The 22,521-nt window shown below is 40.3% G+C and overlaps 1 protein-coding gene across 1 annotated transcript in view; it reads right to left on the reverse strand.

The window, feature by feature from the left end:
- The window catches only part of necab2 (N-terminal EF-hand calcium binding protein 2), a 136,232-nt gene that overhangs the window by 108,818 nt on the left and 4,893 nt on the right, over nt 1–22,521 (reverse strand). Inside the window, exon 2 of the mRNA XM_042410914.1 lies at nt 21,951–21,975. Within this exon, the coding sequence (XP_042266848.1) occupies nt 21,951–21,975 (25 nt within the window). The remainder of the gene's footprint in view (nt 1–21,950; nt 21,976–22,521) is intronic.

Genomic DNA, 22,521 nt, shown 5'->3' on the forward strand with positions numbered 1-22,521 from the left:
CACTAGTAAACCTATATTCATTAACCACCTTGTTTTGTTGTTTTGTGTGTGTGAACTGTGGCTTCATTGTGAGAAAGTAACTTCATTAGTACTGCTTGCAATCACCAGAGCTAACATTAAGCTAACTGTTGATGGTCAGTAAATACTTCTAAAACATAGGCTGACTGCTTGTTAACCACAATGTCTTGTTTTCTATTTCTGCATGTGTTAAATATAGAAGATGTATCGAGTGGGGGTGGAGCATGGAGGTAGTTAGAGAGCTAGATACAGCGCCATGCCCATAGACTGTAAAAAATATGGACCTAGTCACAGTGACTTCACCCATTGGTTTGTGAACTGCCGTTTCGAAGTATGGATGTATAAGCCTTGACTGTAGCGATTTGGCCATCGCCATGTTTGATTTTTGGAGCCAGAAGTGACCATATTTGGACGAGCGGGTGGAAGTGACCATAGCGCTAGCTGCTGGCTTGGTTAGCACGGTGCATTTACAATCTATGGTTAACAGTGATAATGCTAATGCTAATTTTTGCTAGCGAAAACAGCTAGCCTAAAACCGTTAAAACAAAATGTTCTCACCGGAAAACTGATCATCCGACTCATTGTTCTTTTATTATAACCTAATGCTGAACAAGACTGTTTTTAGGTGACCACGGTTACAATTAACTTTAGTGGTGAACTGAAAACACACTGTGAAATAGCAGCAGCTACGCCAATACGCAATGGTTACATTACATGAGCGACGCTGTCACCGTGGTGGCGACTTGTCGTAGCCACGCCCTAAAACATATACTGTTTTATTGTCTATTTTGCTCTAAATGGGGCCATTATTTACCGAATGAACATCATGCTATATTGAAGAGGACTTGAAACTAGCAATTGAGACCATAAACTCACTAGGAAACAGTTTACTGAGGTAATAAATCAAGAGAGAAGTAGGGTCATTTTCTCAAAGACTTCCATACAATCGAACTTCTTTTTGCAGCCAATGGAGTCGCCCCCTGCTGGCCATTAGATAGAATGCAGGTTTTTGGCATTTCCACATTGGCTTCACTTTTCAGCTCCGTAGGTTGCCGCTTGGGCCATGCCAGTTTCCCCCAGTGGTCGCCAGCGGAACTGCACTAGAAAAATCCCCTGCAGCTCAAAAAGTATTTTGATCATAGACCACCATCATAAAAAAGACGAGGTCGCCTCGAGCTGCAAACAAGGTCAGTTGTTACTCTTTCTATTATGAATTTTAAAGCATACTTGTAAACAATGTGATATTATCCTAGTCTATGGGCCAAGCAGGGAATGTGCAGGTGGGCCAGTGAGAAAAACACTACAGCACATATTCAGTGGGCCACATGACGCAGAAGCTAGAAACTTTTTTGGCTTATATGCCAGGTGAGTAATTTTCATTCGAGTGAATAAGCACTATCTTTGAGTCCAGTATCCAGTTCCTATAATACATCCATGGTGTGGGTTTGGACACATTTTAAAAGACACCTTTGACTAACCTTAATCATAAAAGTAATGAGTAATGTAGCTAATTACCTTTGCTGTTAAGTAATTAGTAAAGTAATGTACTAATATATAATGAGTAATTGATTACATGTTTCAAGTAACTTGTACAACACTGGGAATAACAGTCACATTAGAGCTGCAACAATGAATCGATTGAGTCAATTGACAGAAAATTAATGGCCAACTATTTTGATAATTGCTTAATCATTTTGAGTCATTTTTAAGAAAAAAAAACTAAACTCTTAAATGTGACTATTTCCTGGTTTCTTTAGTCCTATATGTCAGAAAATTGAATATCTTTTGTGGATTATTGGTCAGGACAAAACAATATTGGAGGTTGCACCTTGGGCTCTGGGAAACAGTGATTGACATTTTAAAAGGCCAAATGTCAAATCAATTAATCAAGAAAATAATCAACAGATTAATCAATACATAAAATAATCATTAGTTGCAGCGCTAAGTCTCATATTTTCAGCTTCTTTTTTAAATACTTGTAAGCACAGACAAGAGCCAATCCCACTGCAGCTCAAAAGTGGAGATATTAAACTATCCACATATCAGGGAGCTCCATTCACAACAAAATGCAGCTTCTCATCACTGGGTGTAGTTTGTCAGCTACAAAGAGGCAGCTGAACTTTCAGATGAAGAATTTCACCAGAATCTGACGGGACGACACAAAGTGCTCCATGACAGCTACAATTACACTTCACAGGCTGGAATGGCAATTTAGTTTCCGGAGAGTGTTACATGGTCTGTTGCCATGCCCTCCACAGAGTAACGATTAATAGACATGTAAAATCGTCTGACAGGTAAAGGAAAAAATAAGATCTTGTACATGTGGAGGGGAGGAAATGAGAGGGTCAGGGAGTGCAACTGCATGTGAGGAAAGAAAGTGGTTGAGAAGTGTAAAGAGAAATTGAGTAAGGAGGGTGTGTGACCAGAACGATGTTTTAATCATTGTTGCTATTCTCCTGGCCTTCTTTTCCCTCTGTTTTCCAACCTGCAACTCTTTAGTGACACCCTCTTTCTCCTCTTTCCCTCACTCCTGTTTTCCTCCTGCCACTTATTATTCACTGAAAATAGTGTGCTATGTGTTTGGAAATGAAAAGCACCCCTTTTTATTTCCATGGATAATTAAAATGTTTTAATTATATACCCCCCACCTCCCTCTCTCTCTGCCACATAAAAGAGAAGAACAGAATGGAAGAGAAGACTAAAAGTTTGCAGGCAATTGAGGCCGATGGGCTGACGGAGGATGAGAGACTTTGAGGCAGGCAGTTAACAAGGCACACACACATTCTTAACAGCCTGGATGACACTAAAGCCACTCCAGTAAACTTCAGTAAATCTCACAAACAGCTTGACAGACACACAGAGTTTTTAAAATAAGACATATATAATGTAAATACTTTGACAGCTACTTTTCTATAAGAATTTCTATTGGATGCCGGCACTCAAGCGACGCCATGAGCTGTTTCAGGCCGACACTTTAACAGTGAAATATATTAAGATCAAACTGTATAACAGCAACACTTCAGCACATTTATCTGACCCCTACAGCAGTTCTATATGACACTTTCTTCAATTTGGAGACAGAGTATCCTTTTGTCAACCTGCCCTCTGGTGCCAGTCTGTCCTTTGATAAACCTGTGAGTATCAGTAAGGAACAGGAGATGCTGTGTATACTGCCACCTCTACACCATCCAGTACTCCAAACATGGACACTGATAACAGTCTGTTCTAGCTTCAAGTCTAGAAATCAACAGCGCGAGTGTCACTGTGACAGAATTTATATGAGCTGCTAATATCTGTCAGCCGAAATTGAATTTCTGGCCTTTAACCTGACAAGTCTTTCTGTAATTTTATCTTGGCAGCAGTGTGATTTAAATACAAGATGCAGTACAGAGATGAGGTGTTGTGCATGGGTAGCCAGCATGCTGATTTGTAGTAGCATATATCCTTATTAGTATAGTGTAACTGTCTGTGGTTGAAGTGAACATGAATCATGTCAGAGGGGACGATTGTTCATCTAAATCAAGTATCTACATGAACATGTCCTGTGGTTTCTGATGTGGAATACAAATCAAATGTATTCATTTTCTACATGTGCTTGTTCCTATTCAGGGTCACTGGGGGCCTGAGGACTATCCCAGCATGTACTGGTTTACACAGGAGAGAAACACAATAGGCCAGTCATCACTGCTAACACACGAAACACATTCATGCCAGCTCATACAGAAAGGAAAGAGCCTGGGATTGAAACCCAGGTCGTTCTCGCTGTGAGGCGACACTGCAAACCAATGAGCTATGCCACAATTAGAATTTTGAAAACAATTCCTCTCAGGCTGAAGGGCAACAAGAGTAGCAAACAATTCTCTGGGTGACGTGACGTGGGTGTATGTCTGTGGGTAACAGATGTTGTACTAGATGCCAGCTGCAAGGTGAATATTAAATCTAACTCCACATTAAATGACTTAAGTGAGTCGGCAATATGGGAGCAGCTGTGATGTCAGGGTAGAAGCATGGCTCCAGGTGTGGAGGGAGGCAAATATCAAATAAAAATTTAAATCACACAAATTGATATTTTGACCTTAATGGCGCTACATGAAAGGTCAGTGGACATAATATCACAACTCATCCGTTGGGTACCATGAATGTCTAAACCAAATTTTATGGCAATCATCCAATAATTGCTCAGTCATTGTCACTCTGAACCAAAAATGTCAACCGAGAAGAAAAGTCAGGGGATCACCAAAGTCAGGATTTATTGTCTACAAGCCATGAATGCCTGTACAAAATTACATGTCAACCCATCTTATTGATGTTGATATTTCAGTCTGGACTGAAGTGGTGGACCAACAAACAGACCGATATCCCTAGAGTCACACTGCTAGCATATAAAAATTGGGAAGGGAAGCTGTCCACAGGGCCCAGTATGATGTCTTCAGATTAGGGATCCAACAGTATCCCAGTTTCATGGTATACCATGGTATGAAAATTGACAGTTATCATACCATGTACGTTTGCTTATTACTGGTTTTGTAAAAAAAAAAAAAAAAATGCAACTGAACGGAGAATCTCGCCTGTGCATGCACATCTCTCTTCCTCCTTGACTGCCTGTCAGACTTGGCAACTGGTGCCACACACACACATGCAGTGGAGAAAATGGCAGAGAGAGGCGAGACTGATGCCACCAATCTCCATCCCCCCCAAAAGAAGATGAAATGTAGGAATATTTTGAATATTGCAAAAACCAACCAATTTGTATAAAATGTGGACACAAAGTGGCTGCCAAAGGAGGGAACACTTCCCTCTATGCAGATCAAAGTGAGTGTCCTGTTTAAAACTTTAATCCCTAACGAAAAAATGTGAATGTTTGAACGTCGATCATAAAATGCGCTATTGAAATAATTTTCCACATCCCAGCTCCCGGCTACATCTGTGTTGTCTGTCCATTCAGTAACCTCTGACTTACAAACGGACACACACTGACCCTGATCTGACCCCATAAAGAAACACACACACTTTCACGGCTCAGGGGGCTGACATAAGTGAGTGTGTGTGAGAGTTAAAGGTTCAGACAGGCTCAGTCTGGCTGTGCACTTGTGACGGCATTTCTCACGATTTTGAGAAACCAAACAATCGATTAATAGAGAAAATAATCAGCATAGTTCAAAAGAGCTCCACCTAAAACAACTACAACAATAAAATAATGCTTTTACATTAATGCATGAGTAATACTAATCTAATGATATATATATTAGTACAGGGGACATTTTTCTGCATTGAGTACTTTTACTTTTAATACTTACATACTTTTACTTAACATTTCAGTGCAGGACTTTTACTTGTAACAGAGTACTTTCAGGGTGTGATATTAGTACTTTTACTTAAAGGAGCTAAGCTAACATGCAAATCAAGTTTTTACACATACTAACATTAAAAAGATTGTTTCAAGTTTCAACTATAATAATGTACGTGTTCAACCAAAAAAATCTTCTGTTTTCATTCCTTTAAGCGTCATTGTACCTGATAATAATAATAATAATAATAATAATAATAATAATAATAATTATATTGATAATGATATTTTCTGAGACAGTTATACTGCGAAAATCTCATACCGTTGCAACCCTACTTCAGATAGCATGTTTGTCTGATCAACCACCCAAATGTTTTTAGTTTACTGTCATCTAAGACCAAGAAAAGCAGAAAATCTACGCATTTGAGAAGGTGGAACCAATGTTTGGCATTTTTGTGTGAATAGTGAGCGACACGGTGTGTAAAGAATGAACTGAAGGCCAACAGCTGCCTACAGTTTGTGACAAAAACAAGTTCTCAGTGGAGGAATTTTATGGGGGGAGAGGACGTTGGAGGGTTAACTTTGATGTCATGGCAACAGCAGCCCATAAGGCCTCATGGGAGGAGAACAGAGGGATGCTGTAACCAGGGGCAACTGAGTGGTAACTAGGGTTACTGTATCCTTGATCTGAGCAGAAGTAAACTGCTTGTTCAGTGCTATATTATAACATAAAAAAGAGAGCAGGATACGTCTTATTTTTACCTTCATGTGCAGAAGCTCGGTTAAAATTAATCATCACTAAGCTCTTTCATAAGCTATCTGGTGAATCTGGATTTAAATGCAAATGTATTGTAAGAGTCATGACACTCAGACATGTCTGTAAGTTTAGTTCACAGTAGATCAAGAGGTTTAACAATCTCACATAACTCTGGCAGTGCAGAAAATTCAAAGTCAAGTTTGGAAATGACAGATAAATGCAGTCACTGTTTGAGTCTGCTCCATCCTGGCTGCTTCCCCTAAGAGACCTTTAGGCAGAGTTATTATGCACTTGGCACACACACACACATTCAGACACTACCGGGAAAGCCACAGAGTTAATTATGTGGCATGTAAATGTCATGTCTTAAGTGGCCCTGGTGCTTTCAGGCTCATAACAGAAGACCCCCACTCTCCCAGTAACATACACCACTGGTGTGCAGAGATACTAATCAGAGTACACACATCCTCTCCTGAGTGGCAGCTTCCAACCGTTGCTCATTAAGAGAAAAAGTCGGGAATTAGCAGCCGCTGCTAGATTCTCTCCCAATATGAAGCTCATAAAAGAACAAACACTGAGCAGCTTTTCTTCTGATCAGCACTGCCAATCAACTACTGTGTCTGTTTGTTCACCATGGTAACCCCACTGCTTTTTGACACTGAAGCGCCTCACTTTTCAAGTGCTATAGCAGGTACTTCCTCTTCTAGTAATGGTGCAATCCAGCAGCCAGCACATTTCATTGTGAGATAAAGGATGCTACCTCCCAAACCTGCATTGTCAGATATCACATACTTAAAACACTTTATCTGTCAAAATCCACACCTTCGAACTAGGCTGTGATTGTAAGTTGTGAAAGTTTCAAGAGAGAGCTGTATGTCCTTGGGAAATTATATTCTCCCCAACTTTGACATGACAACTATGTACTGTAAGCAACAAGTAATGAATAGTGAACTTACGAAAAGGATTTTGTGATGCTGAACACACTCAGTTACATCACATTCACACTGTAAAGCTGAAATTATAGTTTCCGCATCTGTGCGTCTGCGTGATGTAAATTTGGTCATCAGAAGGTGTACGCATAGGCTCTGTGTGGACTTGTACCTGCAAGCTACTGCGCATGTGTGAAACGAGTCCTCCAAGCAGACCCCAGAAGGTAGTATAAACAGAACAAATACCTGTCCGTGGTGTCTGCAGCTGTCTGAGTATAAATGAAGCTTAAGACTTGACGTAAGCAACTCCACAAGCAGAGCTAAGTGGGTTTTTTGCTCCAAAATTGGGCCAGAAAGTAAATTCTAAAATCCAGAAATCTTGTCATATATCATGAACTCATAGTTGTTTCTAATTGGCAGGTGCTGCAGTTCATGTCACAGGCTCTAACAGCCATCACTCTGGTGGGCAGAAAACATATTGTCCTGCTAGCATGTAAGTTAATACTGACTGTGCCTTATTGACATTATTTTCTGCACCAGACAAAAAAAACCAAAAACCAAAAAAAAACAGATCATATTCCTTTCATCGTATCAGTCAACATCAGCAAGTTTTATGGATATCAGAAATGATATAAATGATGACTTTCAAATTTCTAAATATAACTGTCTCTGTTTGACAAACGGTATTTGAATTTGTTATAGAAGGCGTACAATGAGGAGGCTAACATAGGCTACTCATGATGTTACTACAGTGACTTTAGTTCTAATATAACCTAAATATAGTTTTAGGTTTATTTCACACACCAATCTTTACTCAGGTGCAATTATTGGAGGGCAGACTCAACTGTGGCTAAAACAAACTAAGTTGTAAAAACGGATCACATATTAACGCCACTTCTGTTTTTCTTTTTGGTAAGTGGCCATGGTAAAAGTGTAATCAAGTGTCTGAAATTCCGGTGATCTGTCTTTCAGTTCCCAGCTATTTGATCTGATTTCCCACACGGCTGCTGTCAAAAGATCTGTTATAAATAGGCACGTGCACAGATAGACCCCAGGTGGTGCTCAAGCACCTGACCTTTTGGCCTTTGACATAAGTGCCCTTTTTGCAAGACATATTTTTTTCTTTTTATTTTATAATTTCATATTTTAGTTTTTATATTTGGCCAATGGCATCAATTCTCAATTAAAAGCATGTTGTTATGCCCGACAACTGCATTTGAGTTCTAATTCTGAGGCATGGAGCAGCATGATCCAAGTATCCCTGACCTGCCTTCACTGGTGACAGCCAGGTAACGATAGTGTTTGCCCTAAGCCCCAGCATTGCTTGTCACTGATGTGAAATTAAACCACTATTAAAACATCTAAATACAGCAGACAACCTAATTTAGGCAATAACCCACCATTAGCTTAACAACAAGCAAGCTAGTCTGGCGTAAAATAGCGTTGTCAATGAAGACGAGTGACGGTAGGCTAGTTAGTTCCCCTGTCAGGCAACTGAAACAAATAAATATGCATTACGTGGTTAATAGTCTATGCAATCATATTTGAATATCTCTCCTCTTCTCCTCTCCTCCTCTCCTCTCCTTCTCTCCATTCCTTTCCTCTCCTCTCCTCCTGTCCTCTTCTCTTCTCTTTTCCTCATTTCCTCTCCTCTCCTCTCCTCTCCTCTCCTCTCCTCTCCTCCTGTCCTGTCCTCTCCTCTCCTCTCCTCTCCTCTCCTCTCCTCCTGTCCTGTCCTCTCCTCTCCTCTCCTCTCCTCTCCTCTCCTCTCCTCTCCTCTCCTCTCCTCTCCTCTCCTCTCCTCTCCTCTCCTCTCCTCTCCTCTCCTCTCCTCCTGTGTCAGCAGCTCTTCTGTTTGCAGCAATATTCAGGCTCCAAGGGCTTTTGTGGTAGACGAGCTTTAAGATGCCACTGTAGCAATTAGCTGCAGGCTCTGTTAAAGCACCATCCCCCTGGTCACTCTCACCCCTCCCCCCTCCTCCCCCTTCACACTCTGAACTTAAATTACACTCTGACAGCCATCTTTAAGGTGGTATGACTCCCTCCTCCTCTTCCTCCTCTTTCCATCCACGTCTCTGTCTGCAGTTTCGCCTCTGGACCAGCTGAAGCAGGACAACAAGACTGATTTATTTTTTATTCTCTGAGGGGTTTCCACTCTGAGGAAGAGTCTGAATTTATTGGTGAACAGGAGGTTCAACCTGATGAACTTTTTCTTCCTGAGTGTAAAAGTGTAGATTTAGATCTAGTTCAGGTTGATTTTATTTTTAAAAACTGCAGGATTGATGAGATTCCTTATTGATTGTAACATTGATCAAAGTTGCTCTGGTTGGTTCCTCCGCTCACTGTGCATGTGTGTATGTGTGTGTGCGTGCATGTGCATATGTATACACTGCAGCAGCATCATCGCAATGCTGCCTGCTGATCAATGAGACGACCCAACAGATTAGTAATGTGAATTCATGTATTCAGTTATCAGTGCCCTTTTTTTTGCTTGAGCACCTAAAGTTGCAGGTTCTGGCCGTGGAGAAAGGCAGATTAAAACGTGCAGTGTGAGTTAACACAACATACAAGATTAATAAAAAAGATTTAAACATCAGAAAGCTTCTAAATTGACATAATGCAGAGTAATGTACATATTTGTGGTACACTGGAAAATAACAACAAACCTTTTTAGAGCATTGATCGTCATAGCAGGTAAAGCACAGGTGTAACCAATCACATTAATGATGGCTTGATAGTAATGCATTATCAGAGCTATTGAACTGGTTATGCTAAATGTAAAGCAGTCATGAGTAATGTGCACAGCTGTTGTGACCCTACATGTGATGTCAGCTGATTATCTTCTCCGTTTTTCCTTTATTCCTGCATACACACACACCACATACACACCACAGCACGTACAATCACTGGGCGTAATCTGTTCAGGACACAATACGGCTCTGATCTCAGCACTGTTTGTTCAGATTCTCAAGAGGGCGTGTGTGTGTGTGTGTGTGTAAAAAGGTCACATCAGTGAATCAATGACTGCCTCTCACACCAGCAGCACTTAAGTAGAGAATCTGGCTGGACTGATTAAAGGCTTTGCTTTGTTCCTGACAAGTTGTTTAGACTCATAATTTCCCTAACCTTTGGTTTCAATCCTTTCCTTCCTCCTAACATTAATTAATAGTCCCAGACCTGTGTGCAGGTTCAATAAAGGAGATTGTGAAGGTTGCTAACAACTGGTAAAAGGCAAAACTGATGATACAGATGTGTATTTTCCACTTAAGAGTTCTATTCTGTGTAGTCAATCGACAGCTCAAGAGTTTAGAGGCTTGTCTTCTTCACCAAGAACACAATTCTGGGGGACAATGAATTACTTTTTTGCACTGATAGCCATCTTAAAGTGCCATATTTGACCAAACCCTATTTGAGATCATTTGAGAATCATTAAAACTTCATTAAGCCTGTTTAGTTCTGTTTTCTGTCCTCCCTTTTCTCTGCTACATTCTCTCTTCACACACAGTGAGCTCGAGCTGCTTTGGGGAGATCAGGGGATAAAAGAGGGATGCAGAGAGTAAAGCCAGAGAAGAACAGACATGATTACACAGGCATAAAGACTGACTGAGAACAGTAGAAAGATGGACAGTGAGAGACAAACAAGTAATAGGTAGAGAGAGCTGGGAAGGATTGAAGGGGAAGGGGTAGTAAATATACAGGAGGGGGAAGCAGTGGGGAGGGACATGGAGGAGAAAAAGAAGAAGGGGAAGAATGGATGGATGAGAGTGTCCTCTCATCCCACACGCAGCTCAGTGTTTGTTCCAACATTTGGCTTAGCCAGGGAGTCCTGCCATACGAGCACCGAGTTTAGAAAGCTCACACTGCAGAGAGGGAGATGGAGGAGGAAGGGGAGGAGGTAAGAGGGAGGGGGGGGAAGAAAATGAAGGTAGATGAAGCAGAAAAAGAAAGGAAAGAAAGGAAGGTAGAAACAAATAAAAGAAAAGGCAGTTGATTGAAAGCAAAATTGAGGGGTTTAGTTTGACTGACAGAATGTAAGAAGAGCAACTAAGCCACAATTTAGCTGAAAATCACCTATAATTTGAGAAACCTTTGTAAAAAAAAGCCATAATAGAATAAAATATCTGTGGTGCGTTAAAAGAAAGCAAAACTTTTGTTGTTTCTGTAACAAGTTCATATATTTTGAATCATTTGAAATCCAAAATTGAAGCTGCACAAGATAAAAGACTTCTATTATCCAAAATGTCCAAATCCATCCATCTTTTATCCTTTTTCCTCAAGCAGGTGCCTCATTCAGTGCGGCTTCCTGCCTCTTCCCTTAAAAAAGCCAGTTTATAAAATTACAATTTTGCATCTAAAGCCTTCCATTTCCACCTCTGTGCTCTTGCGGTTTTTATACCGTACAAATATTCTAAGCAAATGCTCCTGTGAATGAGCCAAAAAGAGCGAGGATTGATCCCGACCCAGCGGAGGGCAGAAAGCGTCAGGTGAGGAAAACGTCTTCAAAGGGCGTCTTAACTCTCAGCCTTTGATCCAAATCCAGACGACCAAGACGGTGAACAAAGAGACCTCAATCCCCTCTAGTCTCCACCTTCCTTCGCTCTTTTTTCTCTCTAGGCCTCTAAAGGAACCTGCACAGAATCCTTTTTACTTTTCCATCCACCTTCACATCACATCACTCCTGCACCACAGCGTTAATTCATTCAGAGAGCCATGTTGTATTGTACACCTAGTTGAGTTATTTCATTGTGATGCTATAAATATAGCATTTTTATTTATTGTACTACAGAAAAAGTAAGTTAATAAAAATCACTTTTTAACTCCTGCATATTCAAAAGAATAATTTGATACTTTGGGTATTGACATCACTCTATCTGTACACTAAATATGAAGCTACAGCCAGCAGCCAATTAGCTTATTACGGTAACATATTGAAGTATGTTAAGCTATGTTAAGCTGTTATGATAGGTTTAGCTTGCACAAAGCATTTTACAGGCCTCACACTACAGAGATTAAGCAATGTCTTAGCACAGGAAGAAAAAAAACTACTCTTAATCTAGAGCTAATTAATCTGAAAAAAGGTGAGTTGAGACAGTGAGAGAAAGAGAAACAGAGTTTATTTCTTTTCTTTCACTCTGTGTCTGAATCCAACGCTGTAAGCAGCAGACTGGGAATGAGTTCAGTGTTCCAGTAACATGCAGACAACCTGCCACCCCTCCATAATCCAACAGCTGACACACACGAGATACTGAGATGAGTATGGCAGAAGACGACTTTCTATTACCTCTGACTTCCTTATCAGATGAGCACATGAGCATAGTGCAGAGGAATCACTGTTCACCTTGGTTAACAGATATCATTCCAGTTCAGTTGTCTGACAACAGAAGCTGAAAGGCAGCAGAGTAAAAAACTGTGTCTTTCCCAGACCTGGCTGCATCAGATGATGGCTGCAGAGCACAGTTGGAAGAAGAAATTTAGCCATGTTCCTATTGTTGAGGCATTTCACTGTGGGCAGAAATCTTTTCAAAAATGCCTAAAAGAGGCTGCATTTTACACCTCTTCGTTTGTTCAGTTTAGCATAAGGAAAACCATGTACTGGATTTCCACGAAAAAAGTAGAATAGTGAGAGCACATCCTGACTTTCTCTATTTGTCCCACGACAAAAAAAGCCCTCTTTATAAACACATTCCAATCACGTTTCTTCTTCCATTACTGTCTTTCCAACAGAACTTCCCATCTCTATTCTCTTGTCTCTTCCCTGTCTCCCTCGGCATGAGGCACTCTGGGGCTTGTTAGCAGCAGTGTCAGTGATTAAAGACTGCAGGTAATTAGATACACATGACACCATTCTGACTGACTGGCTCACTGAGGAGCTGCAGCGTCTAGCAGCAAACAAGCTGAAAGATTGTGCTGTGAGGATTTGCTGCTTTTGTTTGTCTTTTGTGATGCTGAGTTCATTATCTCTGGATGTTGGGACAGTTTGCTGGACAAACAAGTAATTTGAAGATTTCACCTTGGGCTTTGGAAAATGACAATGGGTATTTTTGACTATTTTCGGACATTTTATAGACTAAACAATTTAATCATGAAAACTATCAGCACATTAATCAATAATGAAATAATTAGTTGAAGCCCTCATGTGTAGTGCGTGTTGTTTTTTTAAATTATTTATTACACCAGTCTCCTCAGATACTCTAAATATTGCAAATAATGCAATATTTTCAGGTATGCATGTCATCATAGTTACAATAATAGACTAAAAAATTAATTGACGTAGCCACCGTGACATCACTCACTGGTTTGTGGACATGGATGTATACAGAGAACTGGGTACAGCGTGGGAGGCAGGGCCCCATGAAGCCAAAAAAGCCACTTCCTGAAAACATACCAAGCATGCTCTATGGGCCCAATGTGCCCATGGAGCATGCTCACTCGAGACTTCCGCCGGCCAAGACAGCTAACTTCTGGTTTAGCTCTCCGGCTAACTTGAGTGGGGAAAAAATCATTCAATCATATAGTTCTTCTAGACTTTTGAAATGTGATCAGATCAAATGGGTCAAATTACGATAGTGAAACAAGTCATTTCACGGGGGTTGTGACGCTCAAAAAAATTATCCGTTCTTTCACAAAGTGTAAGTCTATGGGAAAAAGTCTTTTTGGGCCCAATAGCGTCATGTGATGTTGTAATTACACGTTTTTGCCACTATGTCAAATTGGGTTCAAAGCCTGGCACTCCTGTCCTGTATCCACTTCTCTTTATATATTTTTGGAGCCAGAGGTGACAATATTTGGACGAGACGGTGGGGCTAACCCTAATGAAAAACTGAACATACAACACCTTAGGGATCTTTTAAATGTTACATATAACTTTCATGAACTGAAAACACACTGAAATAGCAACAGCTACACCTATACTCTGTGAACCTTGGGTTATGCCATGGTTACGTAACGTTACCTAACCAACATTGTCGCCATGGTACTGCCTTGTGAATCAAAAAGTAGCCATGCCGTAAAGCATACTCTGCTTTATCATGTGTTTTACTTTAAAATGGGGCCATAATTTATAAAATGAGCATCACACTGTATTAAAGAAGACTTGAAACTAGCAATTGAGACAATAAACTCATTCGGAAACTATTTACTGAGGTAATAAATCAAGTGAGAAGTAGGGTAATTTTCTCATAGACTTTCATACAATTGCAGAGTTAGATGAGGATTTCGATATCACTGTCATATCTGAGAGTGTAATCTTCTTATCATCATAACTCCTCATCCTCCTTACTCATAACTAGCCGAGAAAGCAAATACACTTATTTCCCAAAATGTTTAAATTATTCCTTTAAACTTCAAAAGACTGACCACAGGTTTGGGAAACAAAGTTAACAGAGATGTAATCCAGCCTCTTTTCAAGATCTGTGGACAAGTGAATCAGCTGGCGGCTGTTGAATAAACCATGAACTAAATGCTCCAGTACAGCCCCATCATGCTGGCTGTCTGCAGGCCGCCTCATTTCTCCCTTATGTCCTGTCTCTCCTCGCTTGTCAGTTTGTCTTTCTCCTCTGATTTATGTCTTGCTTTTCTCTGTGTCATTCTTTCTTTTGACAGGCGACGGTGACAAGCTTTCTCTTTATCCGAATCTATGTCCTCCTCCTCCTTCACCTCCTATATTTATATTCTTGCTCCTTTGACACCTGTTTCACTCTGTTGTACTCTTTTGTCTTAGTTTTCTGTTCATTTCTCCTGCTTTCAGCTTCTCTCCTCTTCCTTTACACTGTTTTGGACTGTTTGGATCTACTTTTTTTTTCTCCAGTCTTGCCCACATTTGCCTGCTTCTGTCTGTGCTAAAGGCTTTGCAATTGTGTCAAAAATCTTTGAGCAACTATGACCAGTGTCATCATGAAGAAAATAATCAATATACAACATTGACAATATGTGTATGAGATAAAAAAAGATGAGTACCTGAACAAAGTATAGTCACAAAGAAACTCATCCGCATGTCTTCCGGACACACAGTAGGTGGTGTTAGAGGCTGACGAACTAACAGCTAAACTTGCTACCCACCCGGAAACATCATAGTTAGTCAAAATAACTCTCCAAGCTGTGCGGTTTTCTTCCTCTGGTGATTGTACAGTCAGTTATTGAAGAGGGGAAAAAGCTCTGCGAGTTAACTTGGTTGCTAAGGTGACAATATCATAGAATTTATTCAAAAGCTTATTTGTACCATCAACTCCTGCCTCATAGCTGTCCGCAAACCAATCTTTAGTTGAACAGTTTAAACTTCAGCAGAGGAAGGTTAAAAACCTTGAATGGGGTGACTTTTGGATTCTCCAGCTCTCTGTTCCTTCACTGTAAAGATGGTTTACTATTGGTCCACGGGGCAAATTTGTGTCCAAGTTCACCAAAGTTGAAGTAACTTTCCCCTGCAAGCAAAGCCACTGATGTGTCAGTTTGAAATGGATTGACTTTGCATCAAAATTTTGATTTTACATGGAGTTACCTGATTTCACTGATAAATGTTGATAACTTTTCAGTCACTAAAATGGTCCTAAAAAATCTAGTGGGAAAGTCTCTACATTGGCAACTCTGACCATCAATTATATAAGACAACCACTAAGAGATCAATATTACATAACCCTAAATCCAGAGTACCTGGAAGTAAGAACACAGTAGTCATATGATACATGAGTGATGATGACTAACTGCAGCGAAAAGTACAGCCAAAATTTAGGAAACATTTGGAATGATGACTGGAGTAATAGCAGCTAAATATAGGCTACTGCATTGGCTATGGCAGTGTACAAATATTGCACACAAAGGAAGTGACGGTTTTCAACGCACAAAATGGATCTGACGTATGAGTTGCAAAATTATCAATTCATTTAAAAAAAGCACAGAGAAGCTGATAAAAAGTAAACAGGTAAATGAGTATGCCAGGATGCTTGTAGAGCTCACATACAGTTACACACTGTCTGCAGTCTCAGTATACGAACAGACGCATGTTAAGGCCAGCATAAAGAAGGTTTATCAGGCAGAGAAATCAATGACACACCTTCCATCTCCAGTGACATACTCTACTGAGTACTATATATACCATAAATGAGAACAAAGTGAGTCTAACTAAGAAAAAGACTGTACCACTGGCCACATTGTTTGATTGACAGGTGATCTGACAAGTGGAAGTAGAGTCTACAACTGAGAACACTTGGGTACCAAATCTCCAAACCAAATAAAAACAAAACGATGAAACCAGTTTCATTAGTCTAACAGCCATGAGCTGTGTCTGGCCACACTGAACAGAAGCAGCTGCACACTCCTATTTGCTGTTCGCTGTAATGTTGTAACTTTGTCTAGTCCTGACAGCGTGGATAAACAAGCCTCTCCGAACTCCGTCTGCTTTCTGTCTTTATGTCGAACACAGTAACGATAATTAGCAGATGGCTGATGAGTCACAAGGCAAGAGGCAAGAAAAAAAAAACCTACCCGCTAACTGATGAGAGCACAGATACAAAATTCCTTCATGTGTCCCTGCTTGTGTCAGTGTCTCTCTACCCTGTCGTCAAAGTCCAAAGTATCATGGAAATGTTTTCTTCCTTAATTAGATCAGGTGTGCAAGTAGCAGGACTTCAGAGAAAATAAACTGGCACCATTAAAGGCCTGGTCCACCCACACAGGTGTTTTCACTTATGTTGCACAATTAGACCTTTCCTTGTTACTGTGTGGGCATGTTCAGACTGTACTAGACTGACTGAATTTTCAACTCTCTCCTGGGCAGTGTCTGAAATTGGTGTCTTACAGAGGACATTTTGACATGTCACAGCAAGTTTAGATATAAATAATAAAATTAAAGTTGGCTGAATTCCATTTAGCCGCTTCAGTTTTAGGGTCCTGGTATTGTGCCTACTGACTCACTGTCACACTGTCTTGGCTTACTGGGACACTTGAACAGAATGAGGCCATCGTTAATAGAAACACCTATGCTTTTCCTACTGTGACAAGCGAAAACATGTATTAGCATATTGATTCACATGATTCCAAGCATGGCTTCAGCCAACTTAATCGGAAGAGGTCTAATCAGCCAGAGTAAGAGAAAACACCTGTGTGGGTGTGCAGGGCCTTTAAGGAAAGGCTTTTTTTGTAAAGGTTTGTAAATGTACTTTCCACCATTGTATTTGTCTCATCTCTAAAAGTGACAATTCAATATATAGTACCCTCAAAAATTCCATGGGATTCTTTCTGCTACCATCCCACAATGCAGAGCATTGAATATGTTGCAGACAAGTGGGTAGCTCCAAGTCTGAAAGGTGAAGCCAATGCGGAAGTGCCTTAAACCTGCACTCTTTCTAATGGCCAGCAGGGGCAACTCCACTGGCTCCAGAAAGAAGTCCGATTGTATGGAAGTCTATGAGAAAATAACCCTATATCTCACTTGATTTATTGCCTCAGCAAACAGTTTCCTAATGAGTTTATGGTCTCAATCACGAGTTTCAAGTCTTTTTCAATATAGCATAATGTTCATTTTGTAAATTATGGTCCCATTTTGAGTAAAATAGACGATAAAGCAAAGTATGCTTTAGGGGCTGCCTACGTTGTGGTTGACAACTCAGTACCACGGTGACAACATTGATTACATAATGTAACCATGGCGTAACCCCAGATTAACAGAGTATAGGCATAGCTGTCTCTATTTCACAGTTTTCTCAGTACATGAAAGTTAATTGTAATATTTTGGTTGCCTAAAAAAGTCTTGTTCAGCGTTTGGTTGTACACTAAAAGACCCTCTAAGGAGTCGGCTGGTCAGTTTTCCAGTAAGTACATTTTGTTTTAATGTTTTTAAGCCTGTTTTTCGCTAGCGAAAATTAGCATAAGCATGATCAGAGTTAACCATAGACTGTAAATGCACCGTGCTAACCAAGATAGCAGCTAGCGCTAGGGTCAGCTCCACCCTCTTGTCCAAATATGGTCACTTCTGACTCCAAAAATCCAAGATGGTGACAGTCAAATTGCCAAACTTGAGGCTCCAAAATGGCAGTCTATAAACCAATGGGTAACATCACGGCAACTACATCCATATTTTTTAACAGTCTATGGCTGCAGAAGAGGTAATTGCAGTAGTCCAATGCTACACCTGTCAGAGATGACACAAAAGACTCAAGACAAAGACCAAAATTATCCCAGTAAGTAAAAAGGTCACCTAGCTCCGCCTCTTCCTGCCAGCTAAAGCAAGCTCTGTAAAAGCTACAAATAGTACCAGTGACTAGAAGTCCTCACAAAAAAGTGAATGATGTCAATTCATGGCAGCAGTTTCCTTGACCTGGAAAGCAATGTTTGTTGACAAGTCCGCCAGCTCCACCTAGCCAATTTGCATATTAAGATCCAATCACAATGCAGGCACAACCGAGAAAACAAGAACGCATTTTATTACCAGGTGTAAATGCAAGGATCCATTGATCGGATGTCATTATCCAGATAATGTATCCAGATACAGATCACATGTTAATACCAGGTGTAAATGGGGCCTAAACTGACAGAAATATTGTGACAATAGTACAACACAGTACAAGTCCCGTAGCCGGGGAGAGCAGCAGGTGAGCGAACTGTCAATCACAGCTGTCCCTCAACACCCGGCAGATATCAAAGCTATTATAAGTCTTCAAATCTTATTAACGGAGCAATAATTTCCAAAATGACCTCCAGCACAATTATTAAGAGGGTCCAAATTCAGTGGTAGAGACCATAATGACTCATTGAAAGAAATGATTGACTTAGTATTTCTAGAGAGAGGTTGACGCTTGTCAGTAGCATTGCATGTTAAGATACTTTCATACTGGCTTCAGCCTCAAGCTGTGGTAGTTGCTGCTTGATTAGGAGTACTGAATAAGGGAGTGATTTTCGCCCAGCAAAATCTATATATATACTGACCTTACAGAACAGACATAAAAATGTGTTTGAATACAACCCTTTATGTTACAGATTAATGCTGCAAAAATTCAATTAACTTTTGAGACTAAAGACTGATGACTGAATGTGGTTAGAGTTATTTTTTTGGAGTGTAATTGAAATGCAAAAAACTGGTGTAACTTGATTTCATTCAGTCAGCAGCTACTGAAACCTTGCAATTAAAATAGTACCCCAAGTCATTATTTCATAACATTTCCATTTTACTGGCAATGATTAAGTTTCAAACTGCAGCAGCTCGATGGACTGTGGCATATGAGAGGTGCTACTGCGGGTGCTATCAGTAAACTAAGTCCTGTCAAATGATGCAACTATTTCATAGAATTATTGGCTGCTGAAAACACTCCACCAGCTGCATAACAATGGCTCTGAGACAGCTGTGATAATCACAAAGCACACACGCATAAATATATATACTCATGCAAACAAGCTCAGGCATACCGATACACTTATACTTATATTACACACTGGCACACACAAAAAAAAATGCTCACAGTAGATGCGGATGCATAATGCACACTCACTAATGCACACACACACACACTCCCTGTCTTGCTGTTTCAGCAGCTTGGGGGCAGGAAGCCGGCCCTGGAATCTGTGCTATGAGTGTAAAGACAGAACTCATCCAATTAAACAATTACTGTCCCGTTGTCAGATATACGATACTTGCTCCTCTTCCTCTCTTCGCTCCGCTTCTCTTTCTCTCTGTTCCTAGCTTCCTCTCCCTTTTAGATTCTGCCACCTCCTGGCTCTCCCTCTGTCTATCTCTCCCCTGCACCTTCCTTTATTTTTTACAATTCTCTGCTCTCCGTTAGCATCTCCCTTCTCCCTCTCTCACTCATTAAAACAGTTCCCTGCTCTTCTCCCTGGAGTGAGAGGCAGGAGGATAAAAATAGCTCTTCTTCAGCTTGTGCTAGCTGGTTCTTTCTTTTCAGCCTGCGCTCCATACATCAAATAGCTACGATTCCCCATAATAAACATCTTTTCTTCTTCTTCTTCTTCTTCTCTCTTGACTTTCACTCTCTTCTTTTCTTGCTCTGTAGCCCCCTCATCCAACCACGTTCATATGTAGCTCGATGAAGACAGTTTGCAGCTGTGTGTTTTCTAGCAGCAGTAGAGTTTCTGGAACACCCCGAGAGACTGTTAGCATAAAGTTGCACAATGAAGAACAACAATCCTACAGCGTGTTTGTGACGGAGAAACAGCAGCTCTATCGTTATACAGCTGGTCTCTGCTCAGGATAAGATCAGCATGAAATGAAAATGTAAATCTTTAACTGACGTTCTGTATTGGAGCAGTTGGTAATTAGGTGGTGCGGGCATTTAAAATGTTGACAGCTGGTTCCACAGTCTATTGTGAAGGCAACCCGAGGCGAGATGAGAACGTCATCTACAGCGATGATGTGAACAGTTAAATCATCCGTAAAAACTGTTTATGTTTGCTGGTCTACAACTTCTGTTGATAAATGGATTTTGTACTGTATTTATCTACACACACTCACACAGCTATTGTGCTAACAACTAATGAAACAAAGCTTGGGCAGATGACTAAGCAACGACTAAATAAACTGCCACGGTAGAGTGCATTAAAGTGAACAGAGATCTTTTCTACAGAGATAAAATTTGGGAACGTAACAGTGCTGGAGAGGAGGCAAAGGAGTAATCAGCATGGATAGCAGAGACAACCCTTCCACACACGCGCAGGCACACACACACACACACACACACACACACACACACACACACACACACACTGGAGGAGCAAATGGCCATCTGGCTCCGATGAAAGCAAAAGCTTTTATGCTGTTTCCTCATTAGTTGAATTCTTTTTTGTCAATGACACATTGATAGAATAAAAGAGGCAAGGAGGGAAAGGATGGGACAGAGAAAAGATGGATGGAGCAGGAAGAGGTGTAAAGGGAGAGGAGAGATTGAGACGTGGAGAAGATGAAGAGGAAGAGAGAGAGAAAGTGGCTGAGTACATGCAGTGCCAGAGGGTATAAACAAACTGTTCACTGGCACAGCTTCACAGTAATATAAACTTTCCCCTTTGAAAACACTTTAATGTCCCATCATGCTAAAAATACAGCACACTGCAGCAGCAGCTCAGACAGCAAGCAGACAGAGTTTAACACTCGATAGTTCCCTGCAATAATAGAAAAGACGTCAGAGACAATAAATCTCACACAATCACCTATCTGAAAATCTACCCAACAAGCCCAAACTAGTTCAGGAACAGGTAGGAAGAAAATACTTAGAGAGCATGTACCTCTGCCAAGGCTGTACAATCCTCTAAAGCTGTTATTTTACTGATAAACCTTTCTTACAGCAGACAATTGACTTGTCATTTATAGAAAAGCCACAGGTGTAACTCTGATGTTGGCTCTGTTACATTTAAGGTAAGTCAGGAAGTCATACCATTAAGCCAGTGTGCTCAACACCAGGACCCTGACACAGGTACACCTAATGTTTTTAGTTACACTTGTATATAAATATTCAAAATGATACCCAAAAGTCTTTTAAATATGTTAAGAAATTATAATCTGCTCCATTGCACAAAAAACAGTCAATCAAGAGATACACGTATCGTGTTTTTTAAATCCACATAAGTGTAGCACGTAACAAGAAATCCTTCAAAAGAACCTTCTGAATCTGCATCAATAAATCGTCACTTGATCGTTGGCACAAGGGCTTACCTCTTCACCAGATGTAATTAAAAAGTGATGATGTTTAGATATCCTGTTAATTATTGGACAGGAAAACAAAGAAGCAGACTAACAGGAGCAAAAACATAATATTGTTCGAGGTCATTAGAGTCATTTAATTCTCAGCTGACAAACTGAATACCATGTGTCATACAGTACATGTAAATACGCATATATAATTTCATGTTAAAATAGGTGTCTTCACACACACAAAAAACTATGTTAAGTAACATCTTTAGTGGTTTGCAGTTTTTCTCTCCAGGTCTGGTGAGATCAATGAAGATAATCAATAAATTCACTCACCATCTTTGTCAGCTCTTCTGAATATCTGTGAACAGAGAATGAGACAGTGTTGTTAGTATTAATGAAGGTATCTGCAGTGAGCTGCAGGATGTTTAAACAGGAAGATTTCACAGTTCATATGAAAACCGATGAAGGACGGCAGATTCAACACTCCTCAATTCAAACCAGTGTTTGGGAAAGTTACTTTTTAGCGAGTAATTAGTAGTGGACACAATAATAAAATAAAACTTTAATACATAAAGTTGATTCCACTGTTTTCTGATACAATCTCAATTTGAATATCATTGTTTTGTACAGGTGGTGATGTCACTGTGTCTGTTCCTTGCGCTCACTTTTAACATTTTCCAATAAATATTGTATTGATATTACTTGGATGACTTGAATAGTCATTTAAATTCATGTGTAGGCACAACTGTGTATCATCTGCATAACAACACATCATATTTGCTTCCTATAGAAAGAAGTGGAAGCTCATACACTGATCAATACGGTAGGTGATATTTGCACATGAGACATTATCTGATTGGGCCATGCAAGTTCATTTTGAGTGGTGTGATTGAAAGATTTTAAG

This window comes from Thunnus maccoyii, chromosome 5 (assembly GCF_910596095.1).
Source record: "Thunnus maccoyii chromosome 5, fThuMac1.1, whole genome shotgun sequence".
In the NCBI taxonomy this organism is placed as follows: Eukaryota; Metazoa; Chordata; class Actinopteri; order Scombriformes; family Scombridae; genus Thunnus; species Thunnus maccoyii.